The sequence below is a fragment of the Lissotriton vulgaris genome, chromosome 12 (genome assembly GCF_964263255.1).
Source record: "Lissotriton vulgaris chromosome 12, aLisVul1.2, whole genome shotgun sequence".
Classification (NCBI taxonomy): Eukaryota; Metazoa; Chordata; class Amphibia; order Caudata; family Salamandridae; genus Lissotriton; species Lissotriton vulgaris.
The window spans coordinates 48,694,819-48,721,629 of NC_141700.1; the positions used below are offsets into that span (position 1 = coordinate 48,694,819).

The window sequence follows — 26,811 nt, forward strand, 5'->3', positions numbered from 1 at the left end:
AATAGTTCATCTGTTCATTTCATTTAATTGTCATGAAATTTTCAGTTTTCATTTTTCTTATTCCTTAAGTAATTCAATGGTTATCATCAATTCATACATTGCCCGATGCATTTCGAGCTACACAGCTCTTCCTCAGGGGACTTTTTTTATCTGAAACAAATACATTCCTTTACTAATGGTGTACCAGACTTGATTAAGACAAGCAATTTATATCAATAATCAAACAATTCATTCAAGTGACCAAGTTGCAATAGAATCGGATTCCTCATGTTCCCAAAAGTGCAATACCTTGAACTAGTGTGTCACCTTATGACCCAGTCATTAAAAAAATGGGTGCGCGCTTGTATGGACAAAACTTCCATATGACTGACCTGTACCCTTGTGGTTGTAAGCTGGTCTGTGAGCTGTAACGAAAATTACAGAGCTTGTAACCTTGACTACGATAGACTATTTAAACTAAAATGCAGGTGTGTTTCTCCCACCCCCCGGGGGGTTCTATCCATCTCTTACCGTGTACGCGGTTCGTATGGTTTTCCCAATGATCGGCCGTCGGCGTGCGTCGCTCTTTCCAAGCGATGTCTATGGTTTTTTATGCCGGTCACGTGGGACGGGTAAATTTACGTTGTTTACTTCCTGCCTTCTGTCGCGTATGACGTGAAACGTCATGTTGCGTCAGCGTGCGTCGCTCTATCCGTGCAGTGTCTATAGTATTGTATGCCGGTCACGTGGGACGGGAAAAAACATTGTTTACTTCCTATTTTCCGACGCGTGTGACGATAGTGTAGTCCCATTCTATCTAGCTAGATGGTATGTGTGTGTAGTGTAACCTACACTGATTCATGTGGATTCTGGTGGTGAACAAAAAGAATTTAAATAAAGTAAAATGTAATAAAAAGCCTCAGATGTTGTGCATATATTGTTCTGGGAAACATGATGGAGAAATAATAATAAACATGGTGATTACCATCACAACCTTAGTACATGCATGTTATACAAAACAATACATTTAGCGTAAAAAAAGGTCTGTACATATCAAATTTGATCATGATGAGTGCTAGGCACCCTATGCAGTCATTTCACGGAGTGGTGCTACAAGAAGCAACTAAGTTCAATCCTTTCATTTAACCCTTTTGGGTGGAGAGTGCACCAGAAATTGATCCAAAATATTTCTCTCCGTAGCAGATAATTGTTGGTGTCTCTTCCTGGCAAATTCTCAATTTTTTCTAAGATGCAAAATTTGAGTTGTGATGGGTTATGTTTGGCTTCGTTAAAATGCATCGCTACTGTGGATTTTTGGTTTTTCAGCCTGATGTTACTTTTGTGTTCGACCACTCTAGTTTTTATTTTTCTCTGGGTTTTTCCCACGTATGACAGGCCGCACGGGCATCTCAACAAATATACCACGTTGCTGGTATCACATGTGCCTGATACTTTGAGTTTGATTGGTATACCTTTAGTGGGGTGATTAATCACGTTCCCCTTGATTATTGCCGAACAATTTCCACAGTTGTGGCAAGGAACAGTTCCTTTGTATGTATCTATTTCTTTGTGTTGTGTTGTTTTGATTAATTCCTTCAGGTTTTTTGTCCTCTCATATGCAAATATGGGAAGTTTACTGAATAATCCTTTGAAATCTTCCTCCAGGGCCAGTAATGGCCAGTGTTTCATTATGATTTTTTTGATGGAAAAACTCCTGGTTGAGAACTTCGAGACAAATACTGTTCTTTGTTCCTCTGGTTTCACTTGTGTGGATAACAGATGTTGTCTCTGTAGTTTATCTGCTCTTTCAGCAGCAGCTTCCAGAATGGACTCGGGATATCCCCTGTTTTTGAACTTGAGTAAAGTTTCTTGTTTGTGTTTGTTGTACAATTCTGTCGTTGATGCAATTCTCTTAATCCTGATCAGTTATGAAAACGGTAAGTGCTTTTTTAGGGATGGTTGATGAAAGCTTTTGTAGTGGAGGAGGTTATTTCTGTCTGTGGATTTGGTGAAAACACTGGTGGTTAATTCTCCTTCGTGGTTTGAGATGGATACGTCCAGAAAAGATATTTTGTCTTTGTTGATGGTGAAAGTAAACTGAATTCTTTCATTGATGTTATTGAGTTGCTGTAGGGCAGTTAGTAGAATGTCTGTTGTACCCTTCCACAATACAAATATATCGTCGATATATCGTTTGTATAAGATCAGATTATTGGACCAAATTTGTTGATTCAGTATGTTGTCGAGTTCGAATCTGTGCATGAACGTGTTGGCATAGGTGGGAGCTGCACAATTTCCCATCGATGTTCCAGATGATTGTACGTAGAATTTCTCCTTCCATGTGAAGTAACTGTGGAACAAAGTGAAATGAATAAGTTCCATTATAAATACCTTCAGATCCTCACTCTTCTCTTCGTGTACCAAAAAACTTTCAATGGCGATCATACCCAACTCGTGCGGTATGGAAGTGTACAATGACTTCACATCTATTGTGGCCATAATCATATCTTTGGTGAAATTGCTTTTGTGTTCCTCAAGAATGTTTAGGAAGTGAGTGGTGTCTTTCACATACGTGGAGGATTTCTGAACAATGTTCTGTAAGTGTCTATCGATGAACTTCCCGACTGGCTCATGTATTGATCCCACTGTGGATACAATTGGTCGTAATGGCGGTTTGGTAGGGTGCTTATGAATTTTGGGTATCATGTATATGTACGGTATTGCAGGGTTTGTTTTCAGTAGATAATCTTTCTCTTTTTGACCTATCACGCCAGTTTTTATTGCATTTTCAATGATGTTGAATAAGATTTTCTCAAATTCCTTGGTCGGATCTGTTTCCATCTCCATGTAAGTCTCTTGGTCTTTGACGTGTGTATCCACCTCTTGTTCATAGTACTCGGTGTCCATGATGATAAGTGCACCACCTTTGTCTGCTTGTCGAATCGTGATTTGTTTGTATTGGCCAAATTTTGTAGTGTTTGTTTGTCTTTTTGAGATAGGTTGGTTTGTTTAGATCTAGGTTTTTTGAAAATGTCTTCTATTTCTTTAATTATGACTTTTTCATATGCGTCGAGCACTTTGTGGCTTACTGGTGGGGTAAATTTGCTTTTGGTTCTTAAACCCATTAATACATTCCCTTGAGATGGTGTAGGTGTCTCCACAATATTTGAAAAGAAATGCCGTAATCTTAGGGATCTGAGGAATTTGTATAAACACACCTTAGTTTCCAGTAGATTGGAATGGTACGTGGGTACATATGATGAACCCTTTTGTAGAGTCTGTGTTTCATTAATTGTCATGTTGTACTTCGATATATTGATAACTAAGGTCTCTGACTCCTGGTGTTTTGCGCCACTGATTCTGTGCTTATTTGTTTTTTTCCCCCGCCGGGTTCTATTTGAGGTCCAGGGACTTTCTCTAAAAAAGGTACTTGATCAGGTGTGACTTGGGTGGTAGATGTTCCAGAAGTACTAGGTGTTGATGATTCCGTACTATGGGTCTGTCTGCCACCTGGGGCATTTTGTGGTCTTCTGTTATCGAAGAATCCTCTTCTTGGTTGAGAGTCATCCGAAGATGTTTCGTCAGATGATTTATCATTATTGGGTCTTTGCTGTCTCCTTCTGGCATAAATATCAGCCCAAGTATATACCTCTCCTAGGCGATAATCGGTAGTATCTCTTTTGAATTTCCTTAGTTTGCGGTCGTTTATTTCTTTTGTATATTCTTCTACTTTTTTAGTGGTGTCTATAAGTATCTGATCCCACTCATCTTTGGTTACCATTTTGTTTAGGTCTTCTTTTAAAAGGTCAATTTCCTTAGTCAGGTCTTCTAGTACTTTTGCTAGTTCTTCCACTATCAGCAATATGAGATCAAGTGAGCATTTATTCAATATTGCATACCATCTCTCGGTGAATCTTGCGTTATTTTTGCATAATGTAGACTTCAGTGATATCCTTAATCCACGTGGAATTCGCTGTGATTTGTGGTACTTTATTAGTGTACTTGCATGTAGTCGTTGATTCATGATCTTTTTTGACATGTACAGTAGTTGTTTGATGTTTGCTTCCCTTGTTCCGGTACCTGGACGTATTTCATCAGATTCCTCTATCAGTGAGTATATCCTGTTGGTGTCATCTTCGTTGAACATTAGTGTTTCAGCTCTTATTGTTGTGGTGTGAGCTATTTCCTCAAATTGCATGATGCCGGTGCGAGTAGTCGATGTGCTCAGATGCTAAACTGTTAGAACCAAATGGAACTTTGACTCCGCACTCGAGTGGTTTTGACGGTGTGCTTTGTTTGAGCCAGATTTCTGGAGTGTGGTTGGTGCGTTGATGTGAGTACCCTTCTGAGTCACAGGGTCAAGTATAAGTGTCAATGCGTGTTTCTTGAACCACAAGATTCACATTCACATCCGCACTCACTTTGTTTTCATATGAAGGTGAACGTAGTTAAAACGAGTTGTTCAATAAACTTCTTCACTCAATAGTTCATCTGTTCATTTCATTTAATTGTCATGAAATTTTCAGTTTTCATTTTTCTTATTCCTTAAGTAATTCAATGGTTATCATCAATTCATACATTGCCCGATGCATTTCGAGCTACACAGCTCTTCCTCAGGGGACTTTTTTTTATCTGAAACAAATACATTCCTTTACTAATGGTGTACCAGACTTGATTAAGACAAGCAATTTATATCAATAATCAAACAATTCATTCAAGTGACCAAGTTGCAATAGAATCGGATTCCTCACGTTCCCAAAAGTGCAATACCTTGAACTAGTGTGTCACCTTATGACCCAGTCATTTAAAAAATGGGTGCGCGCTTGTATGGACAAAACTTCCATATGACTGACCTGTACCCTTGTGGTTGTAAGCTGGTCTGTGAGCTGTAACGAAAATTACAGAGCTTGTAACCTTGACTACGATAGACTATTTAAACTAAAATGCAGGTGTGTTTCTCCCACCCCCCGGGGGGTTCTATCCATCTCTTACCGTGTACGCGGTTCGTATGGTTTTCCCAATGATCGGCCGTCGGCGTGCGTCGCTCTTTCCAAGCGATGTCTATGGTTTTTTATGCCGGTCACGTGGGACGGGTAAATTTACGTTGTTTACTTCCTGCCTTCTGTCGCGTATGACGTGAAACGTCATGTTGCGTCGGCGTGCGTCGCTCGATCCGTGCAGTGTCTATAGTATTGTATGCCGGTCACGTGGGACGGGAAAAAACATTGTTTACTTCCTATTTTCCGACGCGTGTGACGATAGTGTAGTCCCATTCTATCTAGCTAGATGGTATGTGTGTGTAGTGTAACCTACACTGATTCATGTGGATTCTGGTGGTGAACAAAATGAAGTCGCAATCTGAAAGAAACACGTTAGTGTTAGATTCCTTACCTTAGAATATCCCCAGGCGTCAGTCTGGATCCGAAAACTTTTGCGTAGCAGTACCCCTGCGCGTCGGTAGGCGTCGTCAGCAGGCGTCCCCTGCGGGTCCGTCGTCGGCGTCGTGCGCCGTGATGACGTCGCTGGAGTATATAGACGCCGCCTCCGCGCGCTGACGTCAGTTCTTCTTTTTTCCGCGCCAGTGGACGCAGATCTGAAGAGCAGTACTCCGGTCTTTGACCAAGTTTTTTTTTTTCGATTGTTTTTTCTCTTATTGTGCCTGATAGGATGCCTGGGTTCAAGCACTGTGATGACTGTGAGCGCACGATGTCGGTCACGGACCATCACCGCCTCTGTCTCCGGTGTCTGGGCCCCGACCACGACGTGGACTCCTGTGTCGACTGCCGGGCCCTCACCAACAAGGCTAGGCGGGAGCGGTCCCGCAAGCTACTGGAGCTCCGGGTGTCGGCCCCACGTCGGGACCGGGAGCGGTCCCGGTCCGGCCGGAGGTCGAGAGAGCGTTCGAGGGAGCGGTCGCGGAGCCGCGCCGAACGTTCCGGAAGTCGACACCACTCGTCAGGCTCGTCAGGTAGGAAGCACAAGAAGTCGGGGCGTCGTCATCGTACCCCCGACTCCCCCCGACGCTCGCGCGATGCGGCCGGGGGTTCGGGTGACCCCAACCCCGCGCCTCCGCGAGAGTCGCCGGCGCGGCCTGCCTCATACCCTCCGGTCCCTGGGCATGGCGCGACGCCTGAGGAGATCGAGGCGTTCCTCATGGCCATGAGGGCGCTCGCTTCTCCGACGGGGCCTACGGCGCCTTCGGGCCCAGTGCTACCGTCTGGGGGCCCTGGCGGTTCGGGTGCCCCTGCCTCGGCGCCGTCTGGTGCTCCGGCCCCGGCGCCGCCGACGGCTCCGACCCCGGCGCCGCAAGGGCCTTCGGGATCGGCGCCGGCTGGTCTTCCGGCCTCCCCGGCGCCGTTGCCATCGGGGTTACCCCCGACGCTGCCCCTGCGCGGCGCCGGTTCTCCAGTGCCGGCTCCGGCCGGCGGTGGGGTTCCGGCGCCGGCTCCGGGCGGCGCCGTCCCCTTACCTTCTCCGACGCCGGACGCGGCGCCGGACGGGCGTCGCTCGACGCCGGTCCCGGCGCCGATGGGGCCCATGAACCCAGAGGAGCCGGTCTTCATCGTTGACTCCGAATACGGAGAAGATGAGGAGTACGGTGAAGGTTGGGAGGGGTCCGAGGACCCTCTGTCACGCGAGTGCCAGTATGACCCGGACTGGACAGGTGACTTGGGGGATGCCAGTGGTTTGGACGACTCTCCTAACCCTGGTTTGATCTCTCCTCCTTCCGTGGCATCGGTGGAGGGAGCTGCCTATTCTGTGGTGCTGATGAGGGCTGCCAAGGCCTTACACCTTGAGCTCCCCGTCGCGCCCGTGAGGCCTAACATCCTCACCGAGGTCTTCAAACCGCAGTCATGCCCACAGGAGCCACTGCTGCCGTTTAATGAAGCCTTGTCAGACGTTCTGTTGGGCACGTGGTCCAGGCCCGCTTCAGGTGCGCCTGTTGATCGGAACGTGGCCAGGCGCCACCGTCCTTGTCCGGACGACCCCAAGTACCTGTCTACCCACCCCACTCCTGAGAGTCTGGTGATCCAGGCCTCGACCTCCCAGTCCGCATTCCCGTCGGCCCCGCCCGTCCGGGAATCCAAGAGGTATGACCAGTTTGGCAAAAAGGTCTTCTCGTCCATTAGTTTGGGCCTGCGGTCTTGCAACACCGCTTGCCTCTTGGGCCGCTACACCCACTCTGTGTGGGATACGGTCGCGGAACTGCTGCCAGAATGCCCCATGGAGGTGCGGGCAAAACTCGGTCAAGCTGTGGCTGAGGGCCGGGATGCAGCGAAATATTCAATACGGTGTGGTCTTGATACGACCGACTCGCTGGGCAGAGCTATGTCAACGACGGTGGCGATTCGTCGCCACGCCTGGCTGAGATCTGCCAATTTTTCGGCTGATGTCCAGAATACCTTGATGGACATGCCGTTTGATGGCTGTCACCTGTTCGGTGACAAGGCGGACCACGCGCTGGAACGCTTCAAGGACTCCAGGGTCACGGCCAAGTCCTTGGGTCTCTCGACCCAGCGTCAGCAAACGGGTTCGTTTCGTCCCTTTCGTGGCCAAGGAAGGGGCGCCCCCACACGTGCTGCCAGCCACGCGCCGCAACAATCCTTCCAACGCGGTGGCGGCCGTGGAAACCGCCGTGGTGGCGGTCGGGGACAACGGCGGGGTCAGACCACACCTTCCCCCGCAGCATCTACCCCAAAATCCTCCTAGTCCGTGCTTTCGGCCCCATGTGGCGCCAGTGGGTGGCAGGGTTCGCCATCACCACGCTCACTGGCGCACGATCACTTCGGACAGGTGGGTGCTGCAAATCGTCCGAAGGGGCTACTCCCTCCCCTTCGAGACCTCTCCTCCAGCCATGCCACCGCAGAACCACCGTGTGTCGGGGGACCACTTGACACTTCTGCAGGAGGAAGTTACGGCCCTCTTGGCCAAGGGGGCCATCGAGCGCGTTCCTGGGCCAGGAGTAGGGCGTGGTTGCTATTCCCACTACTTTCTGGTGCCCAAGAAGGACAAGGGGGGCCTACGTCCTATCTTGGATCTAAGGAACGTCAACGGCTTCCTCCGGAAGGAGAAGTTCAAGATGTTGACGTTAGCTCGGGTCTTGGCTGCTCTAGACCCACAAGACTGGATGGTAGCGTTGGACTTGCAGGACGCCTATTTTCACATTCCCGTCCTGCCGGCCCACCGGCGTTACCTGCGGTTCTGTAGTAGGGGATCTCTGTGTATAGTCATAATCTAGTGAATAGTCCCGCCCATGTGCGTGGACCCCGGCAATCAAAAATAATCTCTTAAGTTGTCAAAATAATGCAGAAACTGCAAGGACACTTAAGAGAGAATTTAAAGACAAATAATGCAGCCTATATCCACAGGCTACACTGTCCAGTACTTCAACTAGAAATTCCACCAAAATTCACCACACACAGTACAGCCTGCTAGTTTCTACCATAGAGAAACCTGCCTCCCCCAGTCAAAGACTCAGGAATGATAGAGAGGAAGGCAGGGACAGACAAGCCCCATAGGCTGCCATTATGTGGCTTAAATAGGATACTGTGCCTTTAAGAGAACTTTCCAGAACTTCTCCCAGTATCCCAGAATGCATAGCAGGTCCCTCTTACTTCAGTTCTTTTTTCCGGCTCCTGCTTACAGGACCCTGGCATTGAGCTCTCCCTTTTACAAGGGTTTATTGAATTCGTTTTTTGCACTTTTAACTTTTAAAAGTGTTGCTGATACTGCTTGGTGTTCTCTTCTCACTTTTGTGCTGTTTTTAGGCGTTTTGGGGCTCCGAAATGCCTGGCCTTTTTGTCAAGTGCCCAGCATGTGAGAGGAAGAAGGCCAAAAGCGACCCCCATGATGTCTGCATCGTGTGCCTTCCAGAGGATCATGGCCCTGAGGAGTGTGTTATCTGCCAGCAACTTTCTGCTAGGACCCTCAGGGACAGATTGAAGATCAGGCTGGCTGGCCTGGAGGATAGGCGCCAACGTGCTGCAGGTGGGTCTGGGCAGCCTGGGAGGGATCCCTCTGCCTCTGCTGAGGCCCCTGGGGGGCTCCCCAGGGGCAGGAAGTCCAGCCAACGGTCCCATTCTCCGTCGGCGTCGATGGCATCGACGACGGCGTCGAGAGGGATGACGACGGCGTGCTCCCCTTCTCCCCGGGGCTCCGGGTCGAGACGGCGCGACGGCTCGACGGCGAAGGAGAAACCGACGTCGAGGCCGCCGTCGACGTCATCGTCTTCGTCGACGTCGAGGTCATACCGACGCCGAAGGCACAGTGACGTACATCGACGCTCGCCGTCGAAGCGGCGCCGACGCTCGCCGTCGAGGCGACACCGTCGGTCGTCGTCGAGGCGACACCGTCGATCTCCGTCGCGGCGACACCGCCGATCGACGTCGAGGGGCTCCTCGACGTCGGGAACATCAAGGCGACGGCGGCGCTCGTCGTCGAGGGCGGACCGCCCGACGTCGAGAGGACGCCGAAGGTCGACGTCGAGGAGTCGGCGTTCGACGCCGAGGAGGAGGCGGTCGACGCCGAGGAGGAGGCGGTCGACGCCGAGGAGACGGCGGTCGACGCCGGAGTCCAGGAGACGTCATTCGACGCCGGAGAAGCGTCGTTCTGCGTCCAGCAGACAGCGGTCAGCGTCGGGGAGCAGGTCACCCGCTCCGAAACGGCGGAGAAGGGACTCTAGTCCCAGGAGTCACGCTGCTTCCAGCGGTGGTCGCAAGAGGAAGAGGTCGCCTGCGGATGGGGATGGATCTCCGCGCCCCTCGCCTGGAGGGGCATCGGGCTCGGTGTACTCGGAAGTGTACACCCCGCCCCGGCCCAGGACTCCGACTCCTCCCCCCGTGCCTAAGGAGGACCCTCCGCCCAAACCACCACTGCCTTCAGGGGACACTCCTCCACCCCCGGTCCCTCCGCATGGGCCCGCACCGCAGCCGAAGGTTCCTCCTCCGAGGTCTACTTCCCTGCCGTCCCTGCCTGCTCCTCCCAAGGGGACTCCGAAACCGAAACCCCGGGAGGAACCGAAGACGCCTCGTGATGAGCCGAGGAAGACCCCTCCGCACAAACCGAAGGAGCGCCCACGAGCTGGCAGGTCTCGCTCCCGCTCTGGGCGGAAGGACAGATCGAGGCACAGATCATCCACGAGGTCGAGGCACCGCCATAGGAGGCGCGAGTCTCGCTCTCACACGAGGTCCTCTGGGACCAGGGATTATTCACCTACCCTATCGGGGTCCCCGGACACCAGAGTGTCCCCGATAGATGACCTGGTGGCCTTTCAGGACGTACTGTTGCGGGGCGCAGCGAAGCTCGGCATCTCCCTGACGGTGCCTACACCGAAGACATCGGTCATCTTCGAGGAGCTGCATCAGAGGCACCTGTCTCGTCCTCTCCTGCCCCTGGTGCCGGGCCTGGAAGAACCTGCTATGGCTCTGTTTCTCACCCCGGCTGTGACGAGGGCGGCCCCTTCGAGATTACTTAAGAAGTACCGAGCTCCCGAATCGGATCCGGCCTTTTTGAGGGCTGAGCCTCCACCTGACTCCGTCATCGTCACGGCGGCCCGCAAGCAGCATGCCACCACCCCGACCTCCACGGTTCCCCCGGACAAGGAATCGAGATGGATGGACTCGGCAGGAAGGAAAGTTTGTGGTACTTCCGCGACCTCCATGAAAGCGGCGAGTGCCACGGCCTTGTTGGGTCGCTACGACCGCGCCCTCTGGGACTCCCTTGAGCGCTTTGCGGAGCATTTGCCCCGGGAGCAGCGTGAAGACTTCACGGAAGTCCTGAGTGAGGGGATGCTGGTAGCCATCCAGATAATCAGCGCGGCTGCGGACTCTTCCCTGTTGGCGGCTCACGGATTTTGCCACGGGATCAACCAGCGGCGTCACGCATGGCTCCGGCTTACGTCCCTGAAACCGGACGCACAGCAGAGGGTGGCCAATCTGCCGTTTTCCGGTGAGACCCTCTTCGGGAAACATGCTGATGATGAAATGGCCCGCATGAAGGCGGAGGCCGAAACGCTGACGGCTGTGGGCCTGGAAAAGCCCAAAGAGACCAAGAAGCAGTACCGCCCCTTCCAACGGCGGTTCGGCGGACAGGGCCGAGGTCGAGGACAGGCCTCAGGACACTCCCAGCAGCAGCAGCAGTTCCGGAAGCCGTTCCAGAAGCGGCAGAGGGGCAGGGGAGGCCAGCAATCGGCTCCGGCGCCCAAGGGCCAGGCGGGGCCTAGGCCCTAGGAACTTACTTCCCCCGGATCCGTTACCCACTCCGGTAGGGGGAAGCATCCAACTTTTTCTGGCAGAGTGGAGAAAAATTACTCAGGACAAGTGGGTGCTGAATATTGTTTGCAATGGATACAGTCTTCGGTTCACCAGCCCTCCTCCAGCTATTCCCCCCGTCAGCTCGCAGTTTCAGCTGCGCGAGCTTCAGGCGGAAGCGGATATCCTGTTGAGGAAAAGGGCGATAGAAGACGTACCTCGGTCTCAGAGAGGAAGAGGTCTGTACTCCCGGTTCTTCCTGGTTCGCAAGAAGGACAAGAACGAGTTCAGGCCCATTCTGGATTTGCGACAGGCAAACAAATGGATTCGCAGAGAAAAGTTCCGCATGCTGTCGTTGCATCAGATTTACCCTCAGTTGCAACAGGGGGACTGGCTTTGCGCTATAGACCTACAGGATGCTTACTTCCATGTGCCCATTGCACACAAACACAGGAAGTTCCTGCGGTTCCAAGTCGGCACCAATCACTATCAATACACAGTACTCCCATTCGGACTGAAGTCTGCGCCGAGAACGTTCTCGAAGTGCATGGCGGTGGTAGCAGCACACCTGAGGAAGACCAAGGTGTTCGTCTACCCGTACCTGGACGATTGGTTGATCAAGGCATCCTCCTTCTCGGAAGCGCGAGCACACTTCCAGAAGACGTGCGTTCTCTTGAACAAGTTGGGGCTGCACATCAACATGGCCAAGTCTGTCCCGACTCGGGTCCAATGCATACAGTACTTGGGAGCCTCCATCAATACGCTGTCAGCAAGCGTGTCTCCTTCGGAAGAGCGACGATTATCACTCCTTCGAAAGGCTCAGGCTCTTATGACGACTCCATCTACAACAGTGAGGACGGTGTCTTCTCTACTGGGATCGATGGCCTCTTGTATCTTCCTGACGCCACACGCACGGCTGCACATGAGACCGCTGCAGGAGTGCTTGGAGGACCAGTGGGATCAGAGGAAAGGATCTTGGGACGACAAGATTCGACTGTCGCTGCATGCTCTTCAGTCTCTGAAGTGGTGGTGTTCGGCGGAGAATCTCCTCAGAGGGGTTCCCTTTCACAAGGACATTCCCACGCAGACTGTCGTGACGGATGCGTCTCTTCTGGGATGGGGAGCGCACTCCGGGACTTTGCAGATTCAGGGCACGTGGTCACCGATGGAGGCCACGTATCACATCAATTTCCTGGAACTCAGGGCTGTTCACTTGGCGCTGAAGGCCTTTCTTCCGTCCTTCCAGAACAACTCTCTGCTTGTACAGACGGACAATACCACCACGATGTATTACCTCAACAAGCAGGGGGGCTCGAGATCGCGCACACTGTCACAGGAGGCGCAGACGATCTGGCACTGGCTCCTGGCCAGAGGACTGACGATAACGGCTACCCATCTACCAGGTGTGCAGAATGTTCAGGCAGACGCACTGAGCAGACTGCTTCAGGAAAACCACGAATGGGTCATAAACGACGAAGTACTAGGAGAAGTCTTCGCAAGGTGGGGAACTCCAGACGTAGATTTGTTCGCCACCGCCGAAAACAGCAAGTGCAGAGACTTCGCCTCCAGGTACTTCCAGCAAGGGACGCTGGGGAATGCGTTATGGATCAACTGGACGAACGGCTTTCTGTACGCCTTTCCTCCCATTCCCCTGATTCCGGCGGTACTCATCAAGCTGGCCCGGTCCAGAGCTCGGATGATACTTATCGCCCCGGAGTGGCCCAGGCAGTGGTGGTTCACGGACCTACTTCACCGGTCTCTCCTTCCTCACATTCGGTTGCCGTGCAGGCCGGACCTTCTCACGAAGTTCGGGGGGCGGATGTTACACCCCAACCTCTCGTCTTTGAGTTTGGCGGCATGGCTCCTGAGATAGTGCAATATGGCCATCTGAATCTTCCCGATGATTGCATGGACATACTGAAGGAGTCTAAGAGACCTTCCACTCGGACTTCATATGCTTACAAGTGGAAGAGGTTTTGTATCTGGTGCCAGTCTAAGGACCATAACCCTACGACATGTAAGGAAGATGTCATCCTTCCTTACCTCTTGCATTTGGCGCAGTCTGGCCTTAATGTCCATTCCATTAAGGTTCATCTTGCTGCATTGACTGCCTACAGGAAATGCCCTTCACAGACTTCCTTTTTCCAGATCCCTGTGATCAAAGACTTTCTGGAAGGCTTGAAGAAAGTATTCCCTCCTGTCAGGCTTCCCTCGCCTTCATGGGAATTGAATGTGGTGCTGTCCAGATTGATGAAGGAGCCTTTTGAACCTATTCATAAGGCTTCGTTGCAGCACCTGTCCTGGAAGGCGGCGTTCCTCGTGGCCATTACATCGGCCCGCAGGGTGAGTGAAATTCAGGCGTTGTGTTGTGCTGAACCTTATACTGTATTTCATGCTGCTAAGGTTGTTATGCGTACTCACCCTAAATTTCTTCCCAAGGTTATTTCTGATTTTCATGTCAACCAGACTATAACTTTGCCTACGTTTTTTCAGAACCCTTCATCCCCAGCGGAGAGGTCTCTCCATTCCCTGGATGTTAGGAGGGTGTTGAAATTTTATCTGGATAAAACCAAGGATATTCGTAGGTCTGACCAGTTGTTTATCAATTATGGATCGGTCAGGACGGGTCTTGCGACCTCGAAGCAGTCCATCTCTAGGTGGATTGTGTCCTGCATACAATTGTGTTACCAGAAGGCTAATAAGACCTTAGGAGGTAAGCCTAAGGCTCATTCCACCAGGGGCAAAGCTGCCACGACGGCTCTGCTCCGTAACGTGCCGATTGCTGAAATCTGCAAGGCAGCCACTTGGAAGTCGGTTCATACCTTTGCTAAGCATTACTGCCTGGACACTGATGCCAGGGCAGACGCTCAGGTTGGCCAGGCTTCGCTGCGGAATTTGTTCGCACAGTAGTGGCGTTATGTATTTATTCTCCACCGCCGCTTTGGTGTGGGGATGGGCTTGCCATTCTATTCACTAGATTATGACTATACACAGAGATCCCCTACTACAGAAGGAGTAGTTTCTGTCCTGTAACTCCAGTTCTGTAGTAGGGGTATCTCTGTTATAGTCATAAGCGCCCGCCCTCCTCCCCGGTGGAGACTTTTTTCATCATACAAGAATGCGACAGGTCTGGCGTGCTTCGCCTTCAAAAAGAACTGAAGTAAGAGGGACCTGCTATGCATTCTGGGATACTGGGAGAAGTTCTGGAAAGTTCTCTTAAAGGCACAGTATCCTATTTAAGCCACATAATGGCAGCCTATGGGGCTTGTCTGTCCCTGCCTTCCTCTCTATCATTCCTGAGTCTTTGACTGGGGGAGGCAGGTTTCTCTATGGTAGAAACTAGCAGGCTGTACTGTGTGTGGTGAATTTTGGTGGAATTTCTAGTTGAAGTACTGGACAGTGTAGCCTGTGGATATAGGCTGCATTATTTGTCTTTAAATTCTCTCTTAAGTGTCTTTGCATTTTCTGCATTATTTTGACAACTTAAGAGATTATTTTTGATTGCCGGGGTCCACGCACATGGGCGGGACTATTCACTAGATTATGACTATAACAGAGATACCCCTACTACAGAACTGGAGTTACAGGACAGAAACTACTCCTTCACGGTAGGCCTGGAGCACTTTCAGTTTATCGTGCTCCCCTTCGGCCTTACCAGCGCCCCACGGGTGTTCACAAAGGTGATGGCGGTGGTCGCAGCCCATCTGCGCAGGTTGGGGGTTTCAGTCTTCCCCTACCTAGACAATTGGTTGTTGAAGGCGGGCTCGTCCCAAACAGTCGTCCACCACCTTCAGATGACGGCAGACCTCTTGCACGACCTGGGGTTCTCCATCAATGTGCCGAAATCACACCTGTGTCCCTCTCAAAAAGCTCCTTTTCATCGGAGCGGTTCTGGACTCGGCGCAGTTTCGGGTTTATCCTCCGGAACGGCGGGTTCGGGATATTCAGGCTTTGATTCCCATCTTTCTGCCGCTATCCCGAGTCTCGGTCAGGTTGACGCTGCGGCTGCTGGGACTGATGGCTTCCTGCATCCTTCTGGTGCATCACGCCAGGTGGCGGATGCGGGCTCTGCAGTGGGACCTGAAGTTTCAGTGGGCCCAGCATCAGGGCAACTTGTCCGACCACGTCTTGATCTCGGAGGGCCCTGCGAGACAACTGCAGTGGTGGCTTACGGACCGCGATTGGGTCAGGGGCAAGTCCCTCTCCCTTCCCCAACCGGAGCACGTTGTCGTGACGGACGCGTCCCTCCAGGGCTGGGGTGGCCACTTGGGAGAGGCAGAGATCAGAGGCATCTGGTCTCCGGCGGAGTCCCGGCTCCATATCAATCTGTTGGAGCTGCGGGCGATTCGTCTGGCACTGAAGGCATTCCTCCCCTTTGTCAACGGGAGTGTAGTGCAGGTGTTCACCGACAACACCACCGCCAAGTGGTACTGCAACAAACAGGGCGGAGTGGGGTCGTGGACCCTTTGCCAGGAGGCTCTGCGCCTCTGGCAATGGCTGGAACGTCAAGGCGTGACTCTGATGGTTCAACACCTGGCAGGTTCTCTGAACGCCAGGGCGGACGAACTCAGCCGTCGGTGCTCGATGGATCACGAATGGCGTCTGAACTCGGACGTGGCGCAAGGCATCTTTCTGCAATGGGGAGAGCCTTGGTTAGATCTATTCGCCACAGAAGAGAACGCGCAATGTCATCAGTTCTGCGCGTTGGAGTTTCCAAGACGGCACTCGCACGGCGACGCCTTTCGGCGCGAGTGGAGTTGCGGTCTGTTATACGCCTTTCCGCCTATACCACTTCTGCCCAGAGTGCTGAAGAAGATCAGGCGTGACCGGGCCCAAGTTATCCTTGTGGCTCCGAACTGGGCTCGAAGGTACTGGTATCCCGAGCTACTCAGCATGTCAGTCGGTCCCCCGATCCGCCTGCCCCTTCAGGAGGACCTTCTGTCGCAGCAGCAGGGGACGGTCCTCCACCCGAACCTGTCCAGTCTCCACCTCCATGCTTGGAGATTGAGCGGCGGCAGTTGAGGCCATTTGACTTGCCTCCTGAAGTCTGTGATGTTATTCTGGCAGCCAGGCGTCCCTCCACTAAGTCGGTATACGCCTGTCGGTGGAACAGATTTGTGGCATGGTGCACAGCAAAGGCTGTGGATCCTCTTTCTGCCCCTCTTTCGGAGGTTCTTCTGTTTCTTCTTTCTCTTGCCCAGCAGGGCTCTGCTCTGGGCACTATCAAGGGCTACCTTTCTGCCCTTTCAGCCTTTTTGAGGCTTCCTGATCAGCCTTCTTTGTTCAAATCCCCGATTGTAACTCGATTCTTGAAAGGCATCACTCACATGTTTCCACCTGTTCCGTTTGTGATGCCTCAGTGGGATTTGAACCTGGTTCTGACTTTCCTGATGTGTGCTCCCTTTGAGCCCCTTCATTCTTGCCCTCTCCGTCTCCTGACTTTAAAGACGGCTTTCCTGGTTGCCATCACCTCTGCCAGGAGGGTGAGTGAGCTCCAGGCTCTTTCTGTCCAACCTCCTTTCCTGTCCATTCATCCTGACAAGGTGGTTCTGAGGACTAGACCTTCTTTCCTGCCCAAGGTTGTTTCGGCCTTTCACATCGGGCAGTCCATCACCCTCCCTTCCTTCTTCCCGCCTCCGCATCCTTCAAAGGATGAAGAGCGGCTCCATCGTCTGGACCCAAAACGTGCGCTTTCATTTTACATGGATCGCACTCGCCAGTTCCGGGTGGATGACCAACTGTTTGTTGGCTACGTGGGTGCGAAGAAGGGACGGGCGGTTTGTAAACGAACCATCTCTCGATGGGTCGTCCTCTGCATCAAAGCGTGCTACTCTTTGGCTCGGAAGGAGCCTCCTGTTGGGCTGAGGGCCCATTCCACTCGGGCCACGGCGGCTACTACTGCCCTGGGCCGGGGAGTCCCCTTGCAGGACATTTGCCAGGCGGCTACGTGGGCCTCGCTGCACACCTTTGCGAGGCACTACTGCCTGGACAGTCAAGTCCGGAGGGATGGCTTCTTTGGCCGTTCTGTCCTCCAGGACTTTCTGGTGTAGTTTTGTATTGGTTCGCAGGCCCACCACCGGGGTTGGTATTGCTGGGGTATGTATTCTAAGGTAAGGAATCTAACACTAACGTGTTTCTTTCAGATGAACAAGTTACTTACCTTCGGTAACGATATATCTGTAAGAAACATTAGTTAGTGTTAGATTCCTTACCGAACCCACCCATCCTCCCCGTTCTGCGAACTGATACCTAGGGTTAAGGACATCCCTTTCAGGGCCCTAGTTTTACATGGCACCAGTGTTGGTTCTCTCATGGCTCTGCGTCTCCTGGCGCGGAAAAGCTGTGTGCAAAGAACTGACGTCAGCGCGCGGAGGCGGCGTCTATATACTCCAGCGACGTCATCACGGCGCACGACGCCGACGACGGACGCGGAGCCGCAGGGGACGCCTGCAGACGACGCCTACCGACGAGCAGGGGTACTGCTACGCAAAAGTTTCCGGATCCAGACTGACGCCTGGGGATATTCTAAGGTAAGGAATCTAACACTAACTAATGTTTCTTACAGATATATCGTTACCGAAGGTAAGTAACTTGTTCATCTCGTCATCAGGCGTCTCTGGACACTCGATTCTGTCACTCTATTTCACTCCCTAGGTCTGTCCAACACCGAGAAGTCTCCGGTCGATCCAGCTCCCTGCAGGACCTTTCTAGGCGCCACTCTGAATACTTTGTTGGCAAAGGCATTCATGTCTCACGAACGTCGGCTGCAGATTCTACGCCTAGTGGCTCTCATCCGTTCAAAAGGCTCCGCTTCAGTTTGTGTATTGAAGTCTTTTCTCGGGATGGCGTCCTCCTGCATCTCCCTGATCCCAAATTGCAGGCTCAAGAGTCATCCAATTCAGGAGGAACTGGACAAACAGTGGCGTCAGGTCACAGGCTCTTTCAACGGTCTGGTCCTGGTGACCGCTCGAATTAGGTCCGCTCTCCGCTGGTGGGCTCAACCGTCCAACATCGCTGCCGGTACTTCTTTCCTGACCATCGCTCCAGAGCTCGTCCTTACCACGGATGCCTCCCTGGAAGGTTGGGGTGTACATCTTCAGGGGTTATCCGTAAAGGGCAAGTGGACCCAGTCTCAACGTTCTTGACAACAGATTGGAACTGATGGCCATTTTTCTTGCGCTAAAGTCCGTTCGTTATCTGCTTCAGGGAGAATCCGTGCTCATTCAAACCGACAATACCACCAGCATGCACTATTTAAACAAACAGGGTGGCACCAAGTCACCGCTCCTCTCTCAGCTGGCACAGAGCCTCTGGGATTGGGCACTCCGTCACCAGATTACCCTGACAGCAGTTCACCTACCAGGCATCTCCAACATCCTGGCAGATTCCCTCAGTAGGTCCGCGTCCGCGTCCTCGACCCACGAATGGGAATTGCATCAGCCGACTCTAGACTTCATCTTTCGGCTGTGGGGTCGCCCAAACCTTGATGTTTTCGCGAGCCCTGTGAACCGGAAATGCCCAACTTACGCAAGCTGGCTTCCCCACCGCGGGTCATGCGGGAAGGCCCTTTTGATGACTGGTGCAATCTATTCGCCTACGCTTTTCCACCGATCCCACGGATTCCTCAAGTGTTGTGGAAAATGCGGAGAAAGCTGTGCCACATATTCCTGAACGCTCCCAGATGGCCTCGACAAGCGTGGTTCTCGGAACTGCTGCTCCTCTCATGGAGCGAACCCGTCCTCTGGATCTCCTCACATGGGTCAGATCTGCCATCCGGACCCCTTCTCTCTCAAAATATCGACCTGGAACCTAAGCACTTTGAATTTGCCCACTTGAATATTTTGCCGGCATGTAGATACGTTCTTGCCAATGCGAGGGCTTCGTCCACTTTAAAGACTTATAGCTAAAGTGGAAAAGCTTCTGTCACTGGTGTGCATCTGTCAACATCCACCCCGTGCACTCATCTCCTGCTCACCTTCTGCCTTTCTTTCTTCAGTTGGCTCAATCAGGACTTTCCCACTCCACTTTGAAGGTCTTCCTAGCGGCAATATCTCGTTTTCGGCAGGATGGGTCTTCCTCTCTCTACTCTTCCAGTCATTCGCCAGTTTTTCAAGGGGCTATTCAGGATGTTTCCGCCTATTCGGCGTCCTCCTCCTACCTTGCATCTCAATATTGTTTTGGCGCAACTGATGAAGGCGCCTTTTGAGCCCATCCACAAACAGAGTTTGAAATTTTTGACCTGGAAGGTTGCGCTCCTTCTCGCCCTGACCTCCTCACGTCACGTGAGTTATATCCACGCCTTTACCATTCAGCCTCCTTTCCTTCAATTCAAATCGGACTGTGTTGTACTTCGCACCAACCCGGCATTCATGCCTAAAGTGTCAGCTGATTTTCACCTCAATGAACCAGTGTTCTTAAAGACTTTCTTTGCTAATCCCCAATCTCCGGCGGAGCAACGTTTGCATTCATTGGACATTAAAAGATGCCTTAAATTCTACATCGACAGAACAGCACCTTATCGTAGGTCTGATCTACTGTTCGTTGCTTACGGACGCATGCGCAAGGGGCGTTCTGTTACCAAGCCAACTATTTCATGTTGGATTTCTACAGTACGAGCTCATTCCACCAGGGCGATGTCATCCTCTACTGCCCTGTTTGCTGGTTCGCCGATTCACCAAATCTGTCGAGCAGCTACGTGGTCCAGCAGGCACACCTTCACAAAGCACTACTGCCTAGAGACGATCAACGAAGCTGATCAGCAGTGGGCCAAGCGGTGCTTCGCAATCTTAAGGTGCCTTTTTCCTTCCCTACGCCTGTATGGGTTGTTATCTATCTGGCAGTATTATGTTATTTCATTGCATTTTATGCCACTGTATTGCTGTTTTCTTGCAGTCAGCTATTACTGATCACTATTCAATTCAAGCATGTGAATCTATGGAAGACACCCCAATACTGGAGAAGAACAGTTGTTAATTACCTGTAAACGGTGGTTCTCCAGTATTGGTGTATTTCATAGATTCACATGCGACCCACCCACCTCCCCTCAGAGGCTCGCTTTTCCTCCTAAACTCTTTTGTCTCTTGTGCTACGAAAATCTGAGGGCCTGAGCCACTGAGGAGAAGGTTCTAGAGGGTGCTTGCGCCTAATTGGCTGTAGTTTGGACTAGCATAACGACATGGATATGCTATTGAAGTTTTTTTTCTTCTAATATAATTCTATGTGTTAATGCTAACCTTGATGCTTATGAGTATTTATGGTTTTAGGATGTATGCAATTATGTTCTTATGTACATATATGATTGGTTTTATTGCTATTTTATTTACCGTGGGGCTCCCACTTCGACGACTGGGAATATTCAAGCATGTGAATCTATGATACACCAATACTGGAGAACCACCGTTTACAGGTAAGTAACAATTGTTCTACTAGGCCACAACAGTGCCAGTTCTACCCACAGTTAGAAAATACTACTTTGTAAATAGCGACACAGGGGCTGGCGCCAGGTTTGGAGGAGCTGTCCTGCAAGTCATCTTACTCCAGTATTTGGTTAGCTTCTTTCCTCACTGTTCCAAAGTTGCTAGGACAGTAGGTGTAAAAGTTGGTGTCATTGGAGTGTGTGATGCTGTATTCTAAATTGGGGTCTTGTGGTCTTTTCAGGCTACCACTTTACCTCCCCTCCTCAACCTGTCTGTTCACCTTAGTTTTTTTCTTCCCCATCAGGAACCTTGTTCTTTTCACAAACTAGCTCCGTTGACACCCTGAAAGTTGTAAGAGCACTTTACAAAACACCAAAATAACATAAGACTGATATACACAGATCTTCAGTATTTGTAGTCTCTTGCAGCATTTAAAAGGAAGGTAGTTTCATTTATGAAAGCTATTGTTTAGTATGATTCTCTACCTCATTATAATGTTTGTCTTTGAACTGGTTTTACTAAACAAAAATGATTCATTTTTGTCTTTCCTTTCTTTTAGTCTATGAGCATTAATGGGGACAAAGAGTATCTTGATCTGGAGAAATCTGCCCCATTCTCTTTAGAGCCTGTTATTGCTGTCACCGTCTGCCCCACAATAGAGACTGAAGAGGCAGGACCACTGCCGGTCAAAGTGGATCTGGATAAAACCATCATTTAAGCAATGTCTACAACTGCTGAAAAAACATTTCATGGGCTTTGCCCCCTAGGTTGTGTCTCATTCTTATTTTGCTTAGTCTCTATGGCCAGTTTATAACATGTGGAACAACCAAACTACTCACAAATGTATTGTTTTCTTTTGTACCGGGATATACGTTTTCTATTTCTCTGCCAGAGCTCCAATAGATGTCACCAGTGTCTCACCGAACATCCTTTAACTCCACTGTCAAAGTGTGTCTTAATTCCAAAAAGTTGACTCTGCCGTGAATGGCCATAGTTGACCTGATCACCAATGGTGTGTATTTCATCATCTAATATTAAGCCCGTCCATGAAGTCAGTCTCTGAAAGCAGTCTCTTGTACGGAAACGTATGATTTTTTTCTGCAGAGGTGTTTATGAAAGTTGTGGACCATGATGCAGCGTGAACCTATCCCTTTTCTTTAGGCAGAATTTTAACCGCTGGAAGTTCTTACATGCAACTGTAGATTCATACATAACTGAAATGAGAATTTCATTTCTGTCCCGATACTTTGTTTGAGGTCTTAGATGTATACATTACAGCGTTCATAAGGCTGTTGCAATGAAAGTAAAATAGTTTGGATCACTTTACAAAAACGTTTCAAATGTGAAATATCGAAGTTGTTTGGGGGCATAGGCTAGCACATCAAAAGCCTTTCTGGAGTTTGTAGGGTTTGTATTAGTGGGTTCTATTTACAGCACTTTTGTTGGGCAATAAAGAAAGTCTGATAGGTTTACTTTAGGCCAGGGCCGGACTGGCCGTAGCGGGCACTGGGTGTTTTCCCACTGGGCCGCCAGGGTGGGTGCCGGTTATGGGCCCCTGGGGGGCCGTTTTGTTACAGGAAGCCGGCAATAGCGGCCCCCTGTAAAAAAAAAAACAGCTGGGCCGCAATCCCCCGCCCGCCCCCCCTCACTGCTTTTAGTAACCTGACTTAGACCGGTTGTTCTTTGTACTGGTGTCACATCTTTTAATAATGGGGTAACAGACTTGGAATGCAACTTCTTAGTGCAGAATTGTTTCTATTTGTTTTCAGTTTTCTACTGGAACTTTCTGGTTTGAATTCTAAGTGAAAACATGCAAGCATATTATTGGAAACTGGGACTAGAGATTTGCAAAGATTCCCCTTTCTCTCCCTTGCTCCTTTTTCTGACTTTTGAAGTAAATAGAGGGGCATATCAGGTAACAAACAGTAAGAAGACAAACACTTATTAGTGCGTTCATAGACTACAACTTGATCATCCAAGACTTTTATCTTTGCAAAGTAAATAAGTGATGTTGGTTTGAGTTAATAAGATCACAATCATGTTTGCACTGTTCGAATGAAAAACTGTGCACAAATATTTTTGCCTTATTGCATGTTTTCAGCTAGTGCAAAATGGTGAACAACGGTTGCATTCTTTGTAGCTCTCCATTTGTGATTAATTCGACTTGCCACACAAATTCAGCCACATATCTGTGAAAATAGTTACTATTTGATATACAGGGGTGCCTGTTGTGTCGGTGGAAGTGTTAAATTTCGTTGTTTCAAAGTACGATGTCACTCTTTCTAAAATGACAAGTCAGTAATGTTTGTCACAAGTGACAAAGAGGGGGAAAGTGAAAATTCAAAGTGAAGAAAGATTTTAAAGACATTGAGCCATTGTGTTGTCTAGTGGTCCTTCCTGTATTAAGAAATCCTAAGTTGACAGCTAGATGGTGGCATTTGAAGGTGTGTGGTAGATCAGAGATACAGTAGTTAGATGGGTTTTTCAAGTTTCCGTGACTACTGCTATCAAACACTGAAGAAAATATTGTGTTTTGATTCAACATTGTAATAATTGCAGATTTGCGTAGCTTCTTATGAAGCTATTTTTTGAGTTTGTGTTTTGGTGATTTTGTTACTAATGTTTATTTTGAAGCACATTTTTCATAGAAATGTATTGTGTTGTAAATAAATGCTAGATTTCTTGATATTGGGTTCGTCTGATAACCGGCAATACCCTTTTTAGAAACCAGAATACTTTGTGTGCTGTTTTTTAAGATGACTAACAACTACAGAGTCTTTCTTTTGCTGTAACTAAAAAGGTTCATAGGACATCATTTCAATGGGTAGTTTATGTAAATGTTTTGTCAAAAGATGACCACGGTGCTGGAATCCTATATTGTGCGCGGCCTGAGATTAGTAAATGAGCAGAGAGGCAATGCTCAAGACTATCCTTGAGGCCGAGCCTAGGAAGCTTAGCATGATGAAAATGCAGGAACTTGTCTAAATGCAGGATTCTGCACTAATTTAGTTGTAGTTAGTTCACTGTGTATTAACTTATTTTGTCGAAAAACTGTATTAGCTTAATGGTATTGTATGACGGTGTCTTTCGTTTGTGTTTGCACAAGCATGCTGAGTTCTGGACAGTTCTGCATGCACATTTTGTAATTTCATTGTGAAGAACTTCATTGAAGGAAAGTGCAGGATTTAAAGTCTAGCACCAGTTCCTACTGTAGATGTTTATAAGCAACAACTACTGCATGTCGCTAATACTTGTCTTTCAACTCGATAACTGGTTTTATTTTAATTATTTTATTTAATGTGTCTTGTCTTCACTTTGTGTAATGTTAGAAAAATAAAATCTAAGCTTTTAAGCTTTATTTTGATGCGGTCAGCTTATTGAATGCTTGCATACATAAATCGTCTCTTGTGAGAGATATACTACTGTTTCATAGTGGATATGTTGACTTTCCTTGCTTACACTTGATCAGAGCAGACTTGCATTCAACTACATAACTAAAAGGCACTTTCCTGCAACAAGTGGTCCTTTCACGAACTTCTTTGGTGTTTGGATGCTGTCAAAACTATGGTTCGAACCATTAATGTTTCTTCAGAAAATATCTTAAAAGTAATTTCTTTTATAAACGTGAAGCTGGCGCCCAAGCTGTATCCAGCCAGTATGGAAAAAATAAAAAAATGTGTAAATCAAATGTGAAGTGTTGTCATTGATGCTAACAAAACAATACACTGCAACATTATTTAACTGCAATGATGTTACTTCATTGAAATCTAGCTGAGGCCCTTTAATTGTGAAGAATTTAGTAGTGTTTACGCTTTATTAGGGGTTTTGTTAATTGTATCCTTATTAAGACAGCCTGTTGAGCTTCTGAGGGGTCTCTGCTTTATTTACGAGAAAATGTAGCAAGGGTAAATGATGGGTAGCTGGAATTTCATGTGATTGGCTGAGCAGACCATGCCTACCAAGCACATGTTCAGACTGTATTAAAGATTGCTGTAGGCACTGTTGTAAACCTAATCAGTGTCGCACAGGCTTTCTACAGAATTGAAAGCCTAAACAGCAGTTTCAAAAATGAACTGCAGCATGTCCTAGAGATGAAAACGCTGACGTGAATTTATGTTGCACAAGGGGCACTGGTGGGGGTGCTTGTGTCCTGAAGAATCTCCCCTAGGCTCGTCTCGAGCTATAAAGCTTAGTGGTAATAAATTGGAGACGGTCGCACGATATTACTTGGTCTCTTGAGTCATTTCGAAAAGTTTAAGAGATTAATATTGTAGACTGACCTCCACAGGGCTGCTTTGTATATCTTTAGTGATGACCATTGCCACTGTGCAATGTTTTTTTCTTTACATGCATTGGGCTGTTACAAAGCATAGAAAGGGGAACTTCGGCTTACTTCTGTGGAATCTTTCACCAGCGACCATTAGTTTCACTGAGTATTGCTTAGTGATATTGCTTCTTTTCAGAATAAAGTGGAAAGCGAACAACTGACTACCATTTCAATCGATATAATAATGAAGTGCCCTTGTGGTATCGCAAGTTTACTGAACAGGCAATGTTAGAAAAGAACACACACCTTCCTTTTACTATGTTGCCCACCCCCTGCATATCCTCCCTCCTATGCACTGACTGTCCTACTGTTTTTAATTGTTTTATTTGAGCCATCCTTTACAGCAGTATTGCTGCTGCACATTATGGCTAAAAGACATTGACAAAGCCATTAGCGCCCTCGTAGGGGATACCTAATGGTATGCCGATGATTGATTGATTTAGTAGTGTTTATATGGTCTTTTGTTGCATTTGCCATGTTTGAGGGACTTCAAGAAGGGCTTTGTATATGTCCCCTCTACCGTTCAATATAAGCACCCCACATTCGGGCCACAGTATTTTTGTTTCCAAATTTGACCTCCCCATCCTTCTTTGATCAGGAGCCATCTGCTTTTCTAAAGGTCTACAGGTACCCAGCCAATGATCAATGTTTATCAAAATACTGTTCGTATAGATCAGTCGTCCTGTTCTTTACCTTCATTAACATATAAAGATTCTAAGGAAGTTACTGTGAACCAAAGTCATTGTAAGAAAGACTAGTAAAGTCTGATGTGGTTGTTTTAACCTTGAACTTAAGAATGGTAGTGAAGCCGTAAATCCTTTCTGACCAGGTTCTTGATGACCAGCCTGTTCAATTGGCAGAAAGACCATGTGTAAGTGCCAGCTTCTGCCCCCATTTCTGCTCTTAGTTGGACAGTGCCTCCTCCAAAGTTTACAGCTCTTCTACTGTTGATACACCAACGCAGCCTTCTCGTTCCTAGAAGCAAAAAAATGGACACTGACGCACATTCTCCTGACAGGTAATAGCTTCCAACCTACCAGCCTTTTGCATTCAGTGATCTCCAAATCCATTTAAAGATTGAATTTGATGATGTTTATTATTTCTGTTCCTTTTTATACGGGCTTGCCAGATGGATGCTTCTGCCTCTGTAGTTGGTCCCAGGACTTTGAATGTACTCTTGATCCAGAAAAGAAGCAAACCGAATCTTATCAGCTTCAAGAAATCAAAACTTACTGTGTTCAAACTAAAGACACTGTCAAAACTCACTTTCTTGAGACAAAGTTTCAGGTAAGCAAGAGAGTGGACAGGAAACTTATGAGTGTAGCATCCTCCCCAGCCTGGGTACTCGTAAATGAATATGCCACACACAGAACGTGGTCTTACACATCTTAATTGCTTTGCATTCTAAACACAAACTCAATGCACCACACCCCAATACTTGCGTCACAGTTCTACGGAGTCCATCTGGAACCAAAAGGGTCCCGTCATCACCAACTCACAAGACACTACATCTCCCCCGTCCCCTTTGTTAAATAAAGAAATATTTTTTTACAGATATATATATATATATATATATATATATATATATATATATATATATATATATATATATATATATATATATGTCATCATGAAGCTCTTGCCAAATGCCCAGATTGTGTCCTCTGAGGCTGTGAAGAGAAGCCTCCATGACTAGCACAGGTGATGTAGGGACAGATGCAGTCAGGGGGCTCTCTACAGTCTCATCTCAGACATCAGGAACTGGCAAATGATAAGGCAGAGACTGGAAGTGCGAAGAATCTCACTTAATGGACTTTCCAGGACGGTGAGCAGTCACAAC

At 48.9% G+C, this 26,811-nt stretch overlaps 1 protein-coding gene across 1 annotated transcript in view; it reads left to right on the plus strand.

Annotated features, from left to right (window-relative positions):
• Positions 1-24,332, plus strand: part of TMEM59L (transmembrane protein 59 like) — a 163,831-nt gene extending 139,499 nt beyond the window's left edge. Inside the window, exon 8 of the mRNA XM_086947026.1 lies at positions 21,204-24,332. Coding sequence (XP_086803152.1) covers positions 21,204-21,362 — 159 coding nt within the window. The 3' untranslated portion in view covers positions 21,363-24,332. The remainder of the gene's footprint in view (positions 1-21,203) is intronic.
• The last annotated feature ends 2,479 nt before the right edge of the window (positions 24,333-26,811 follow it).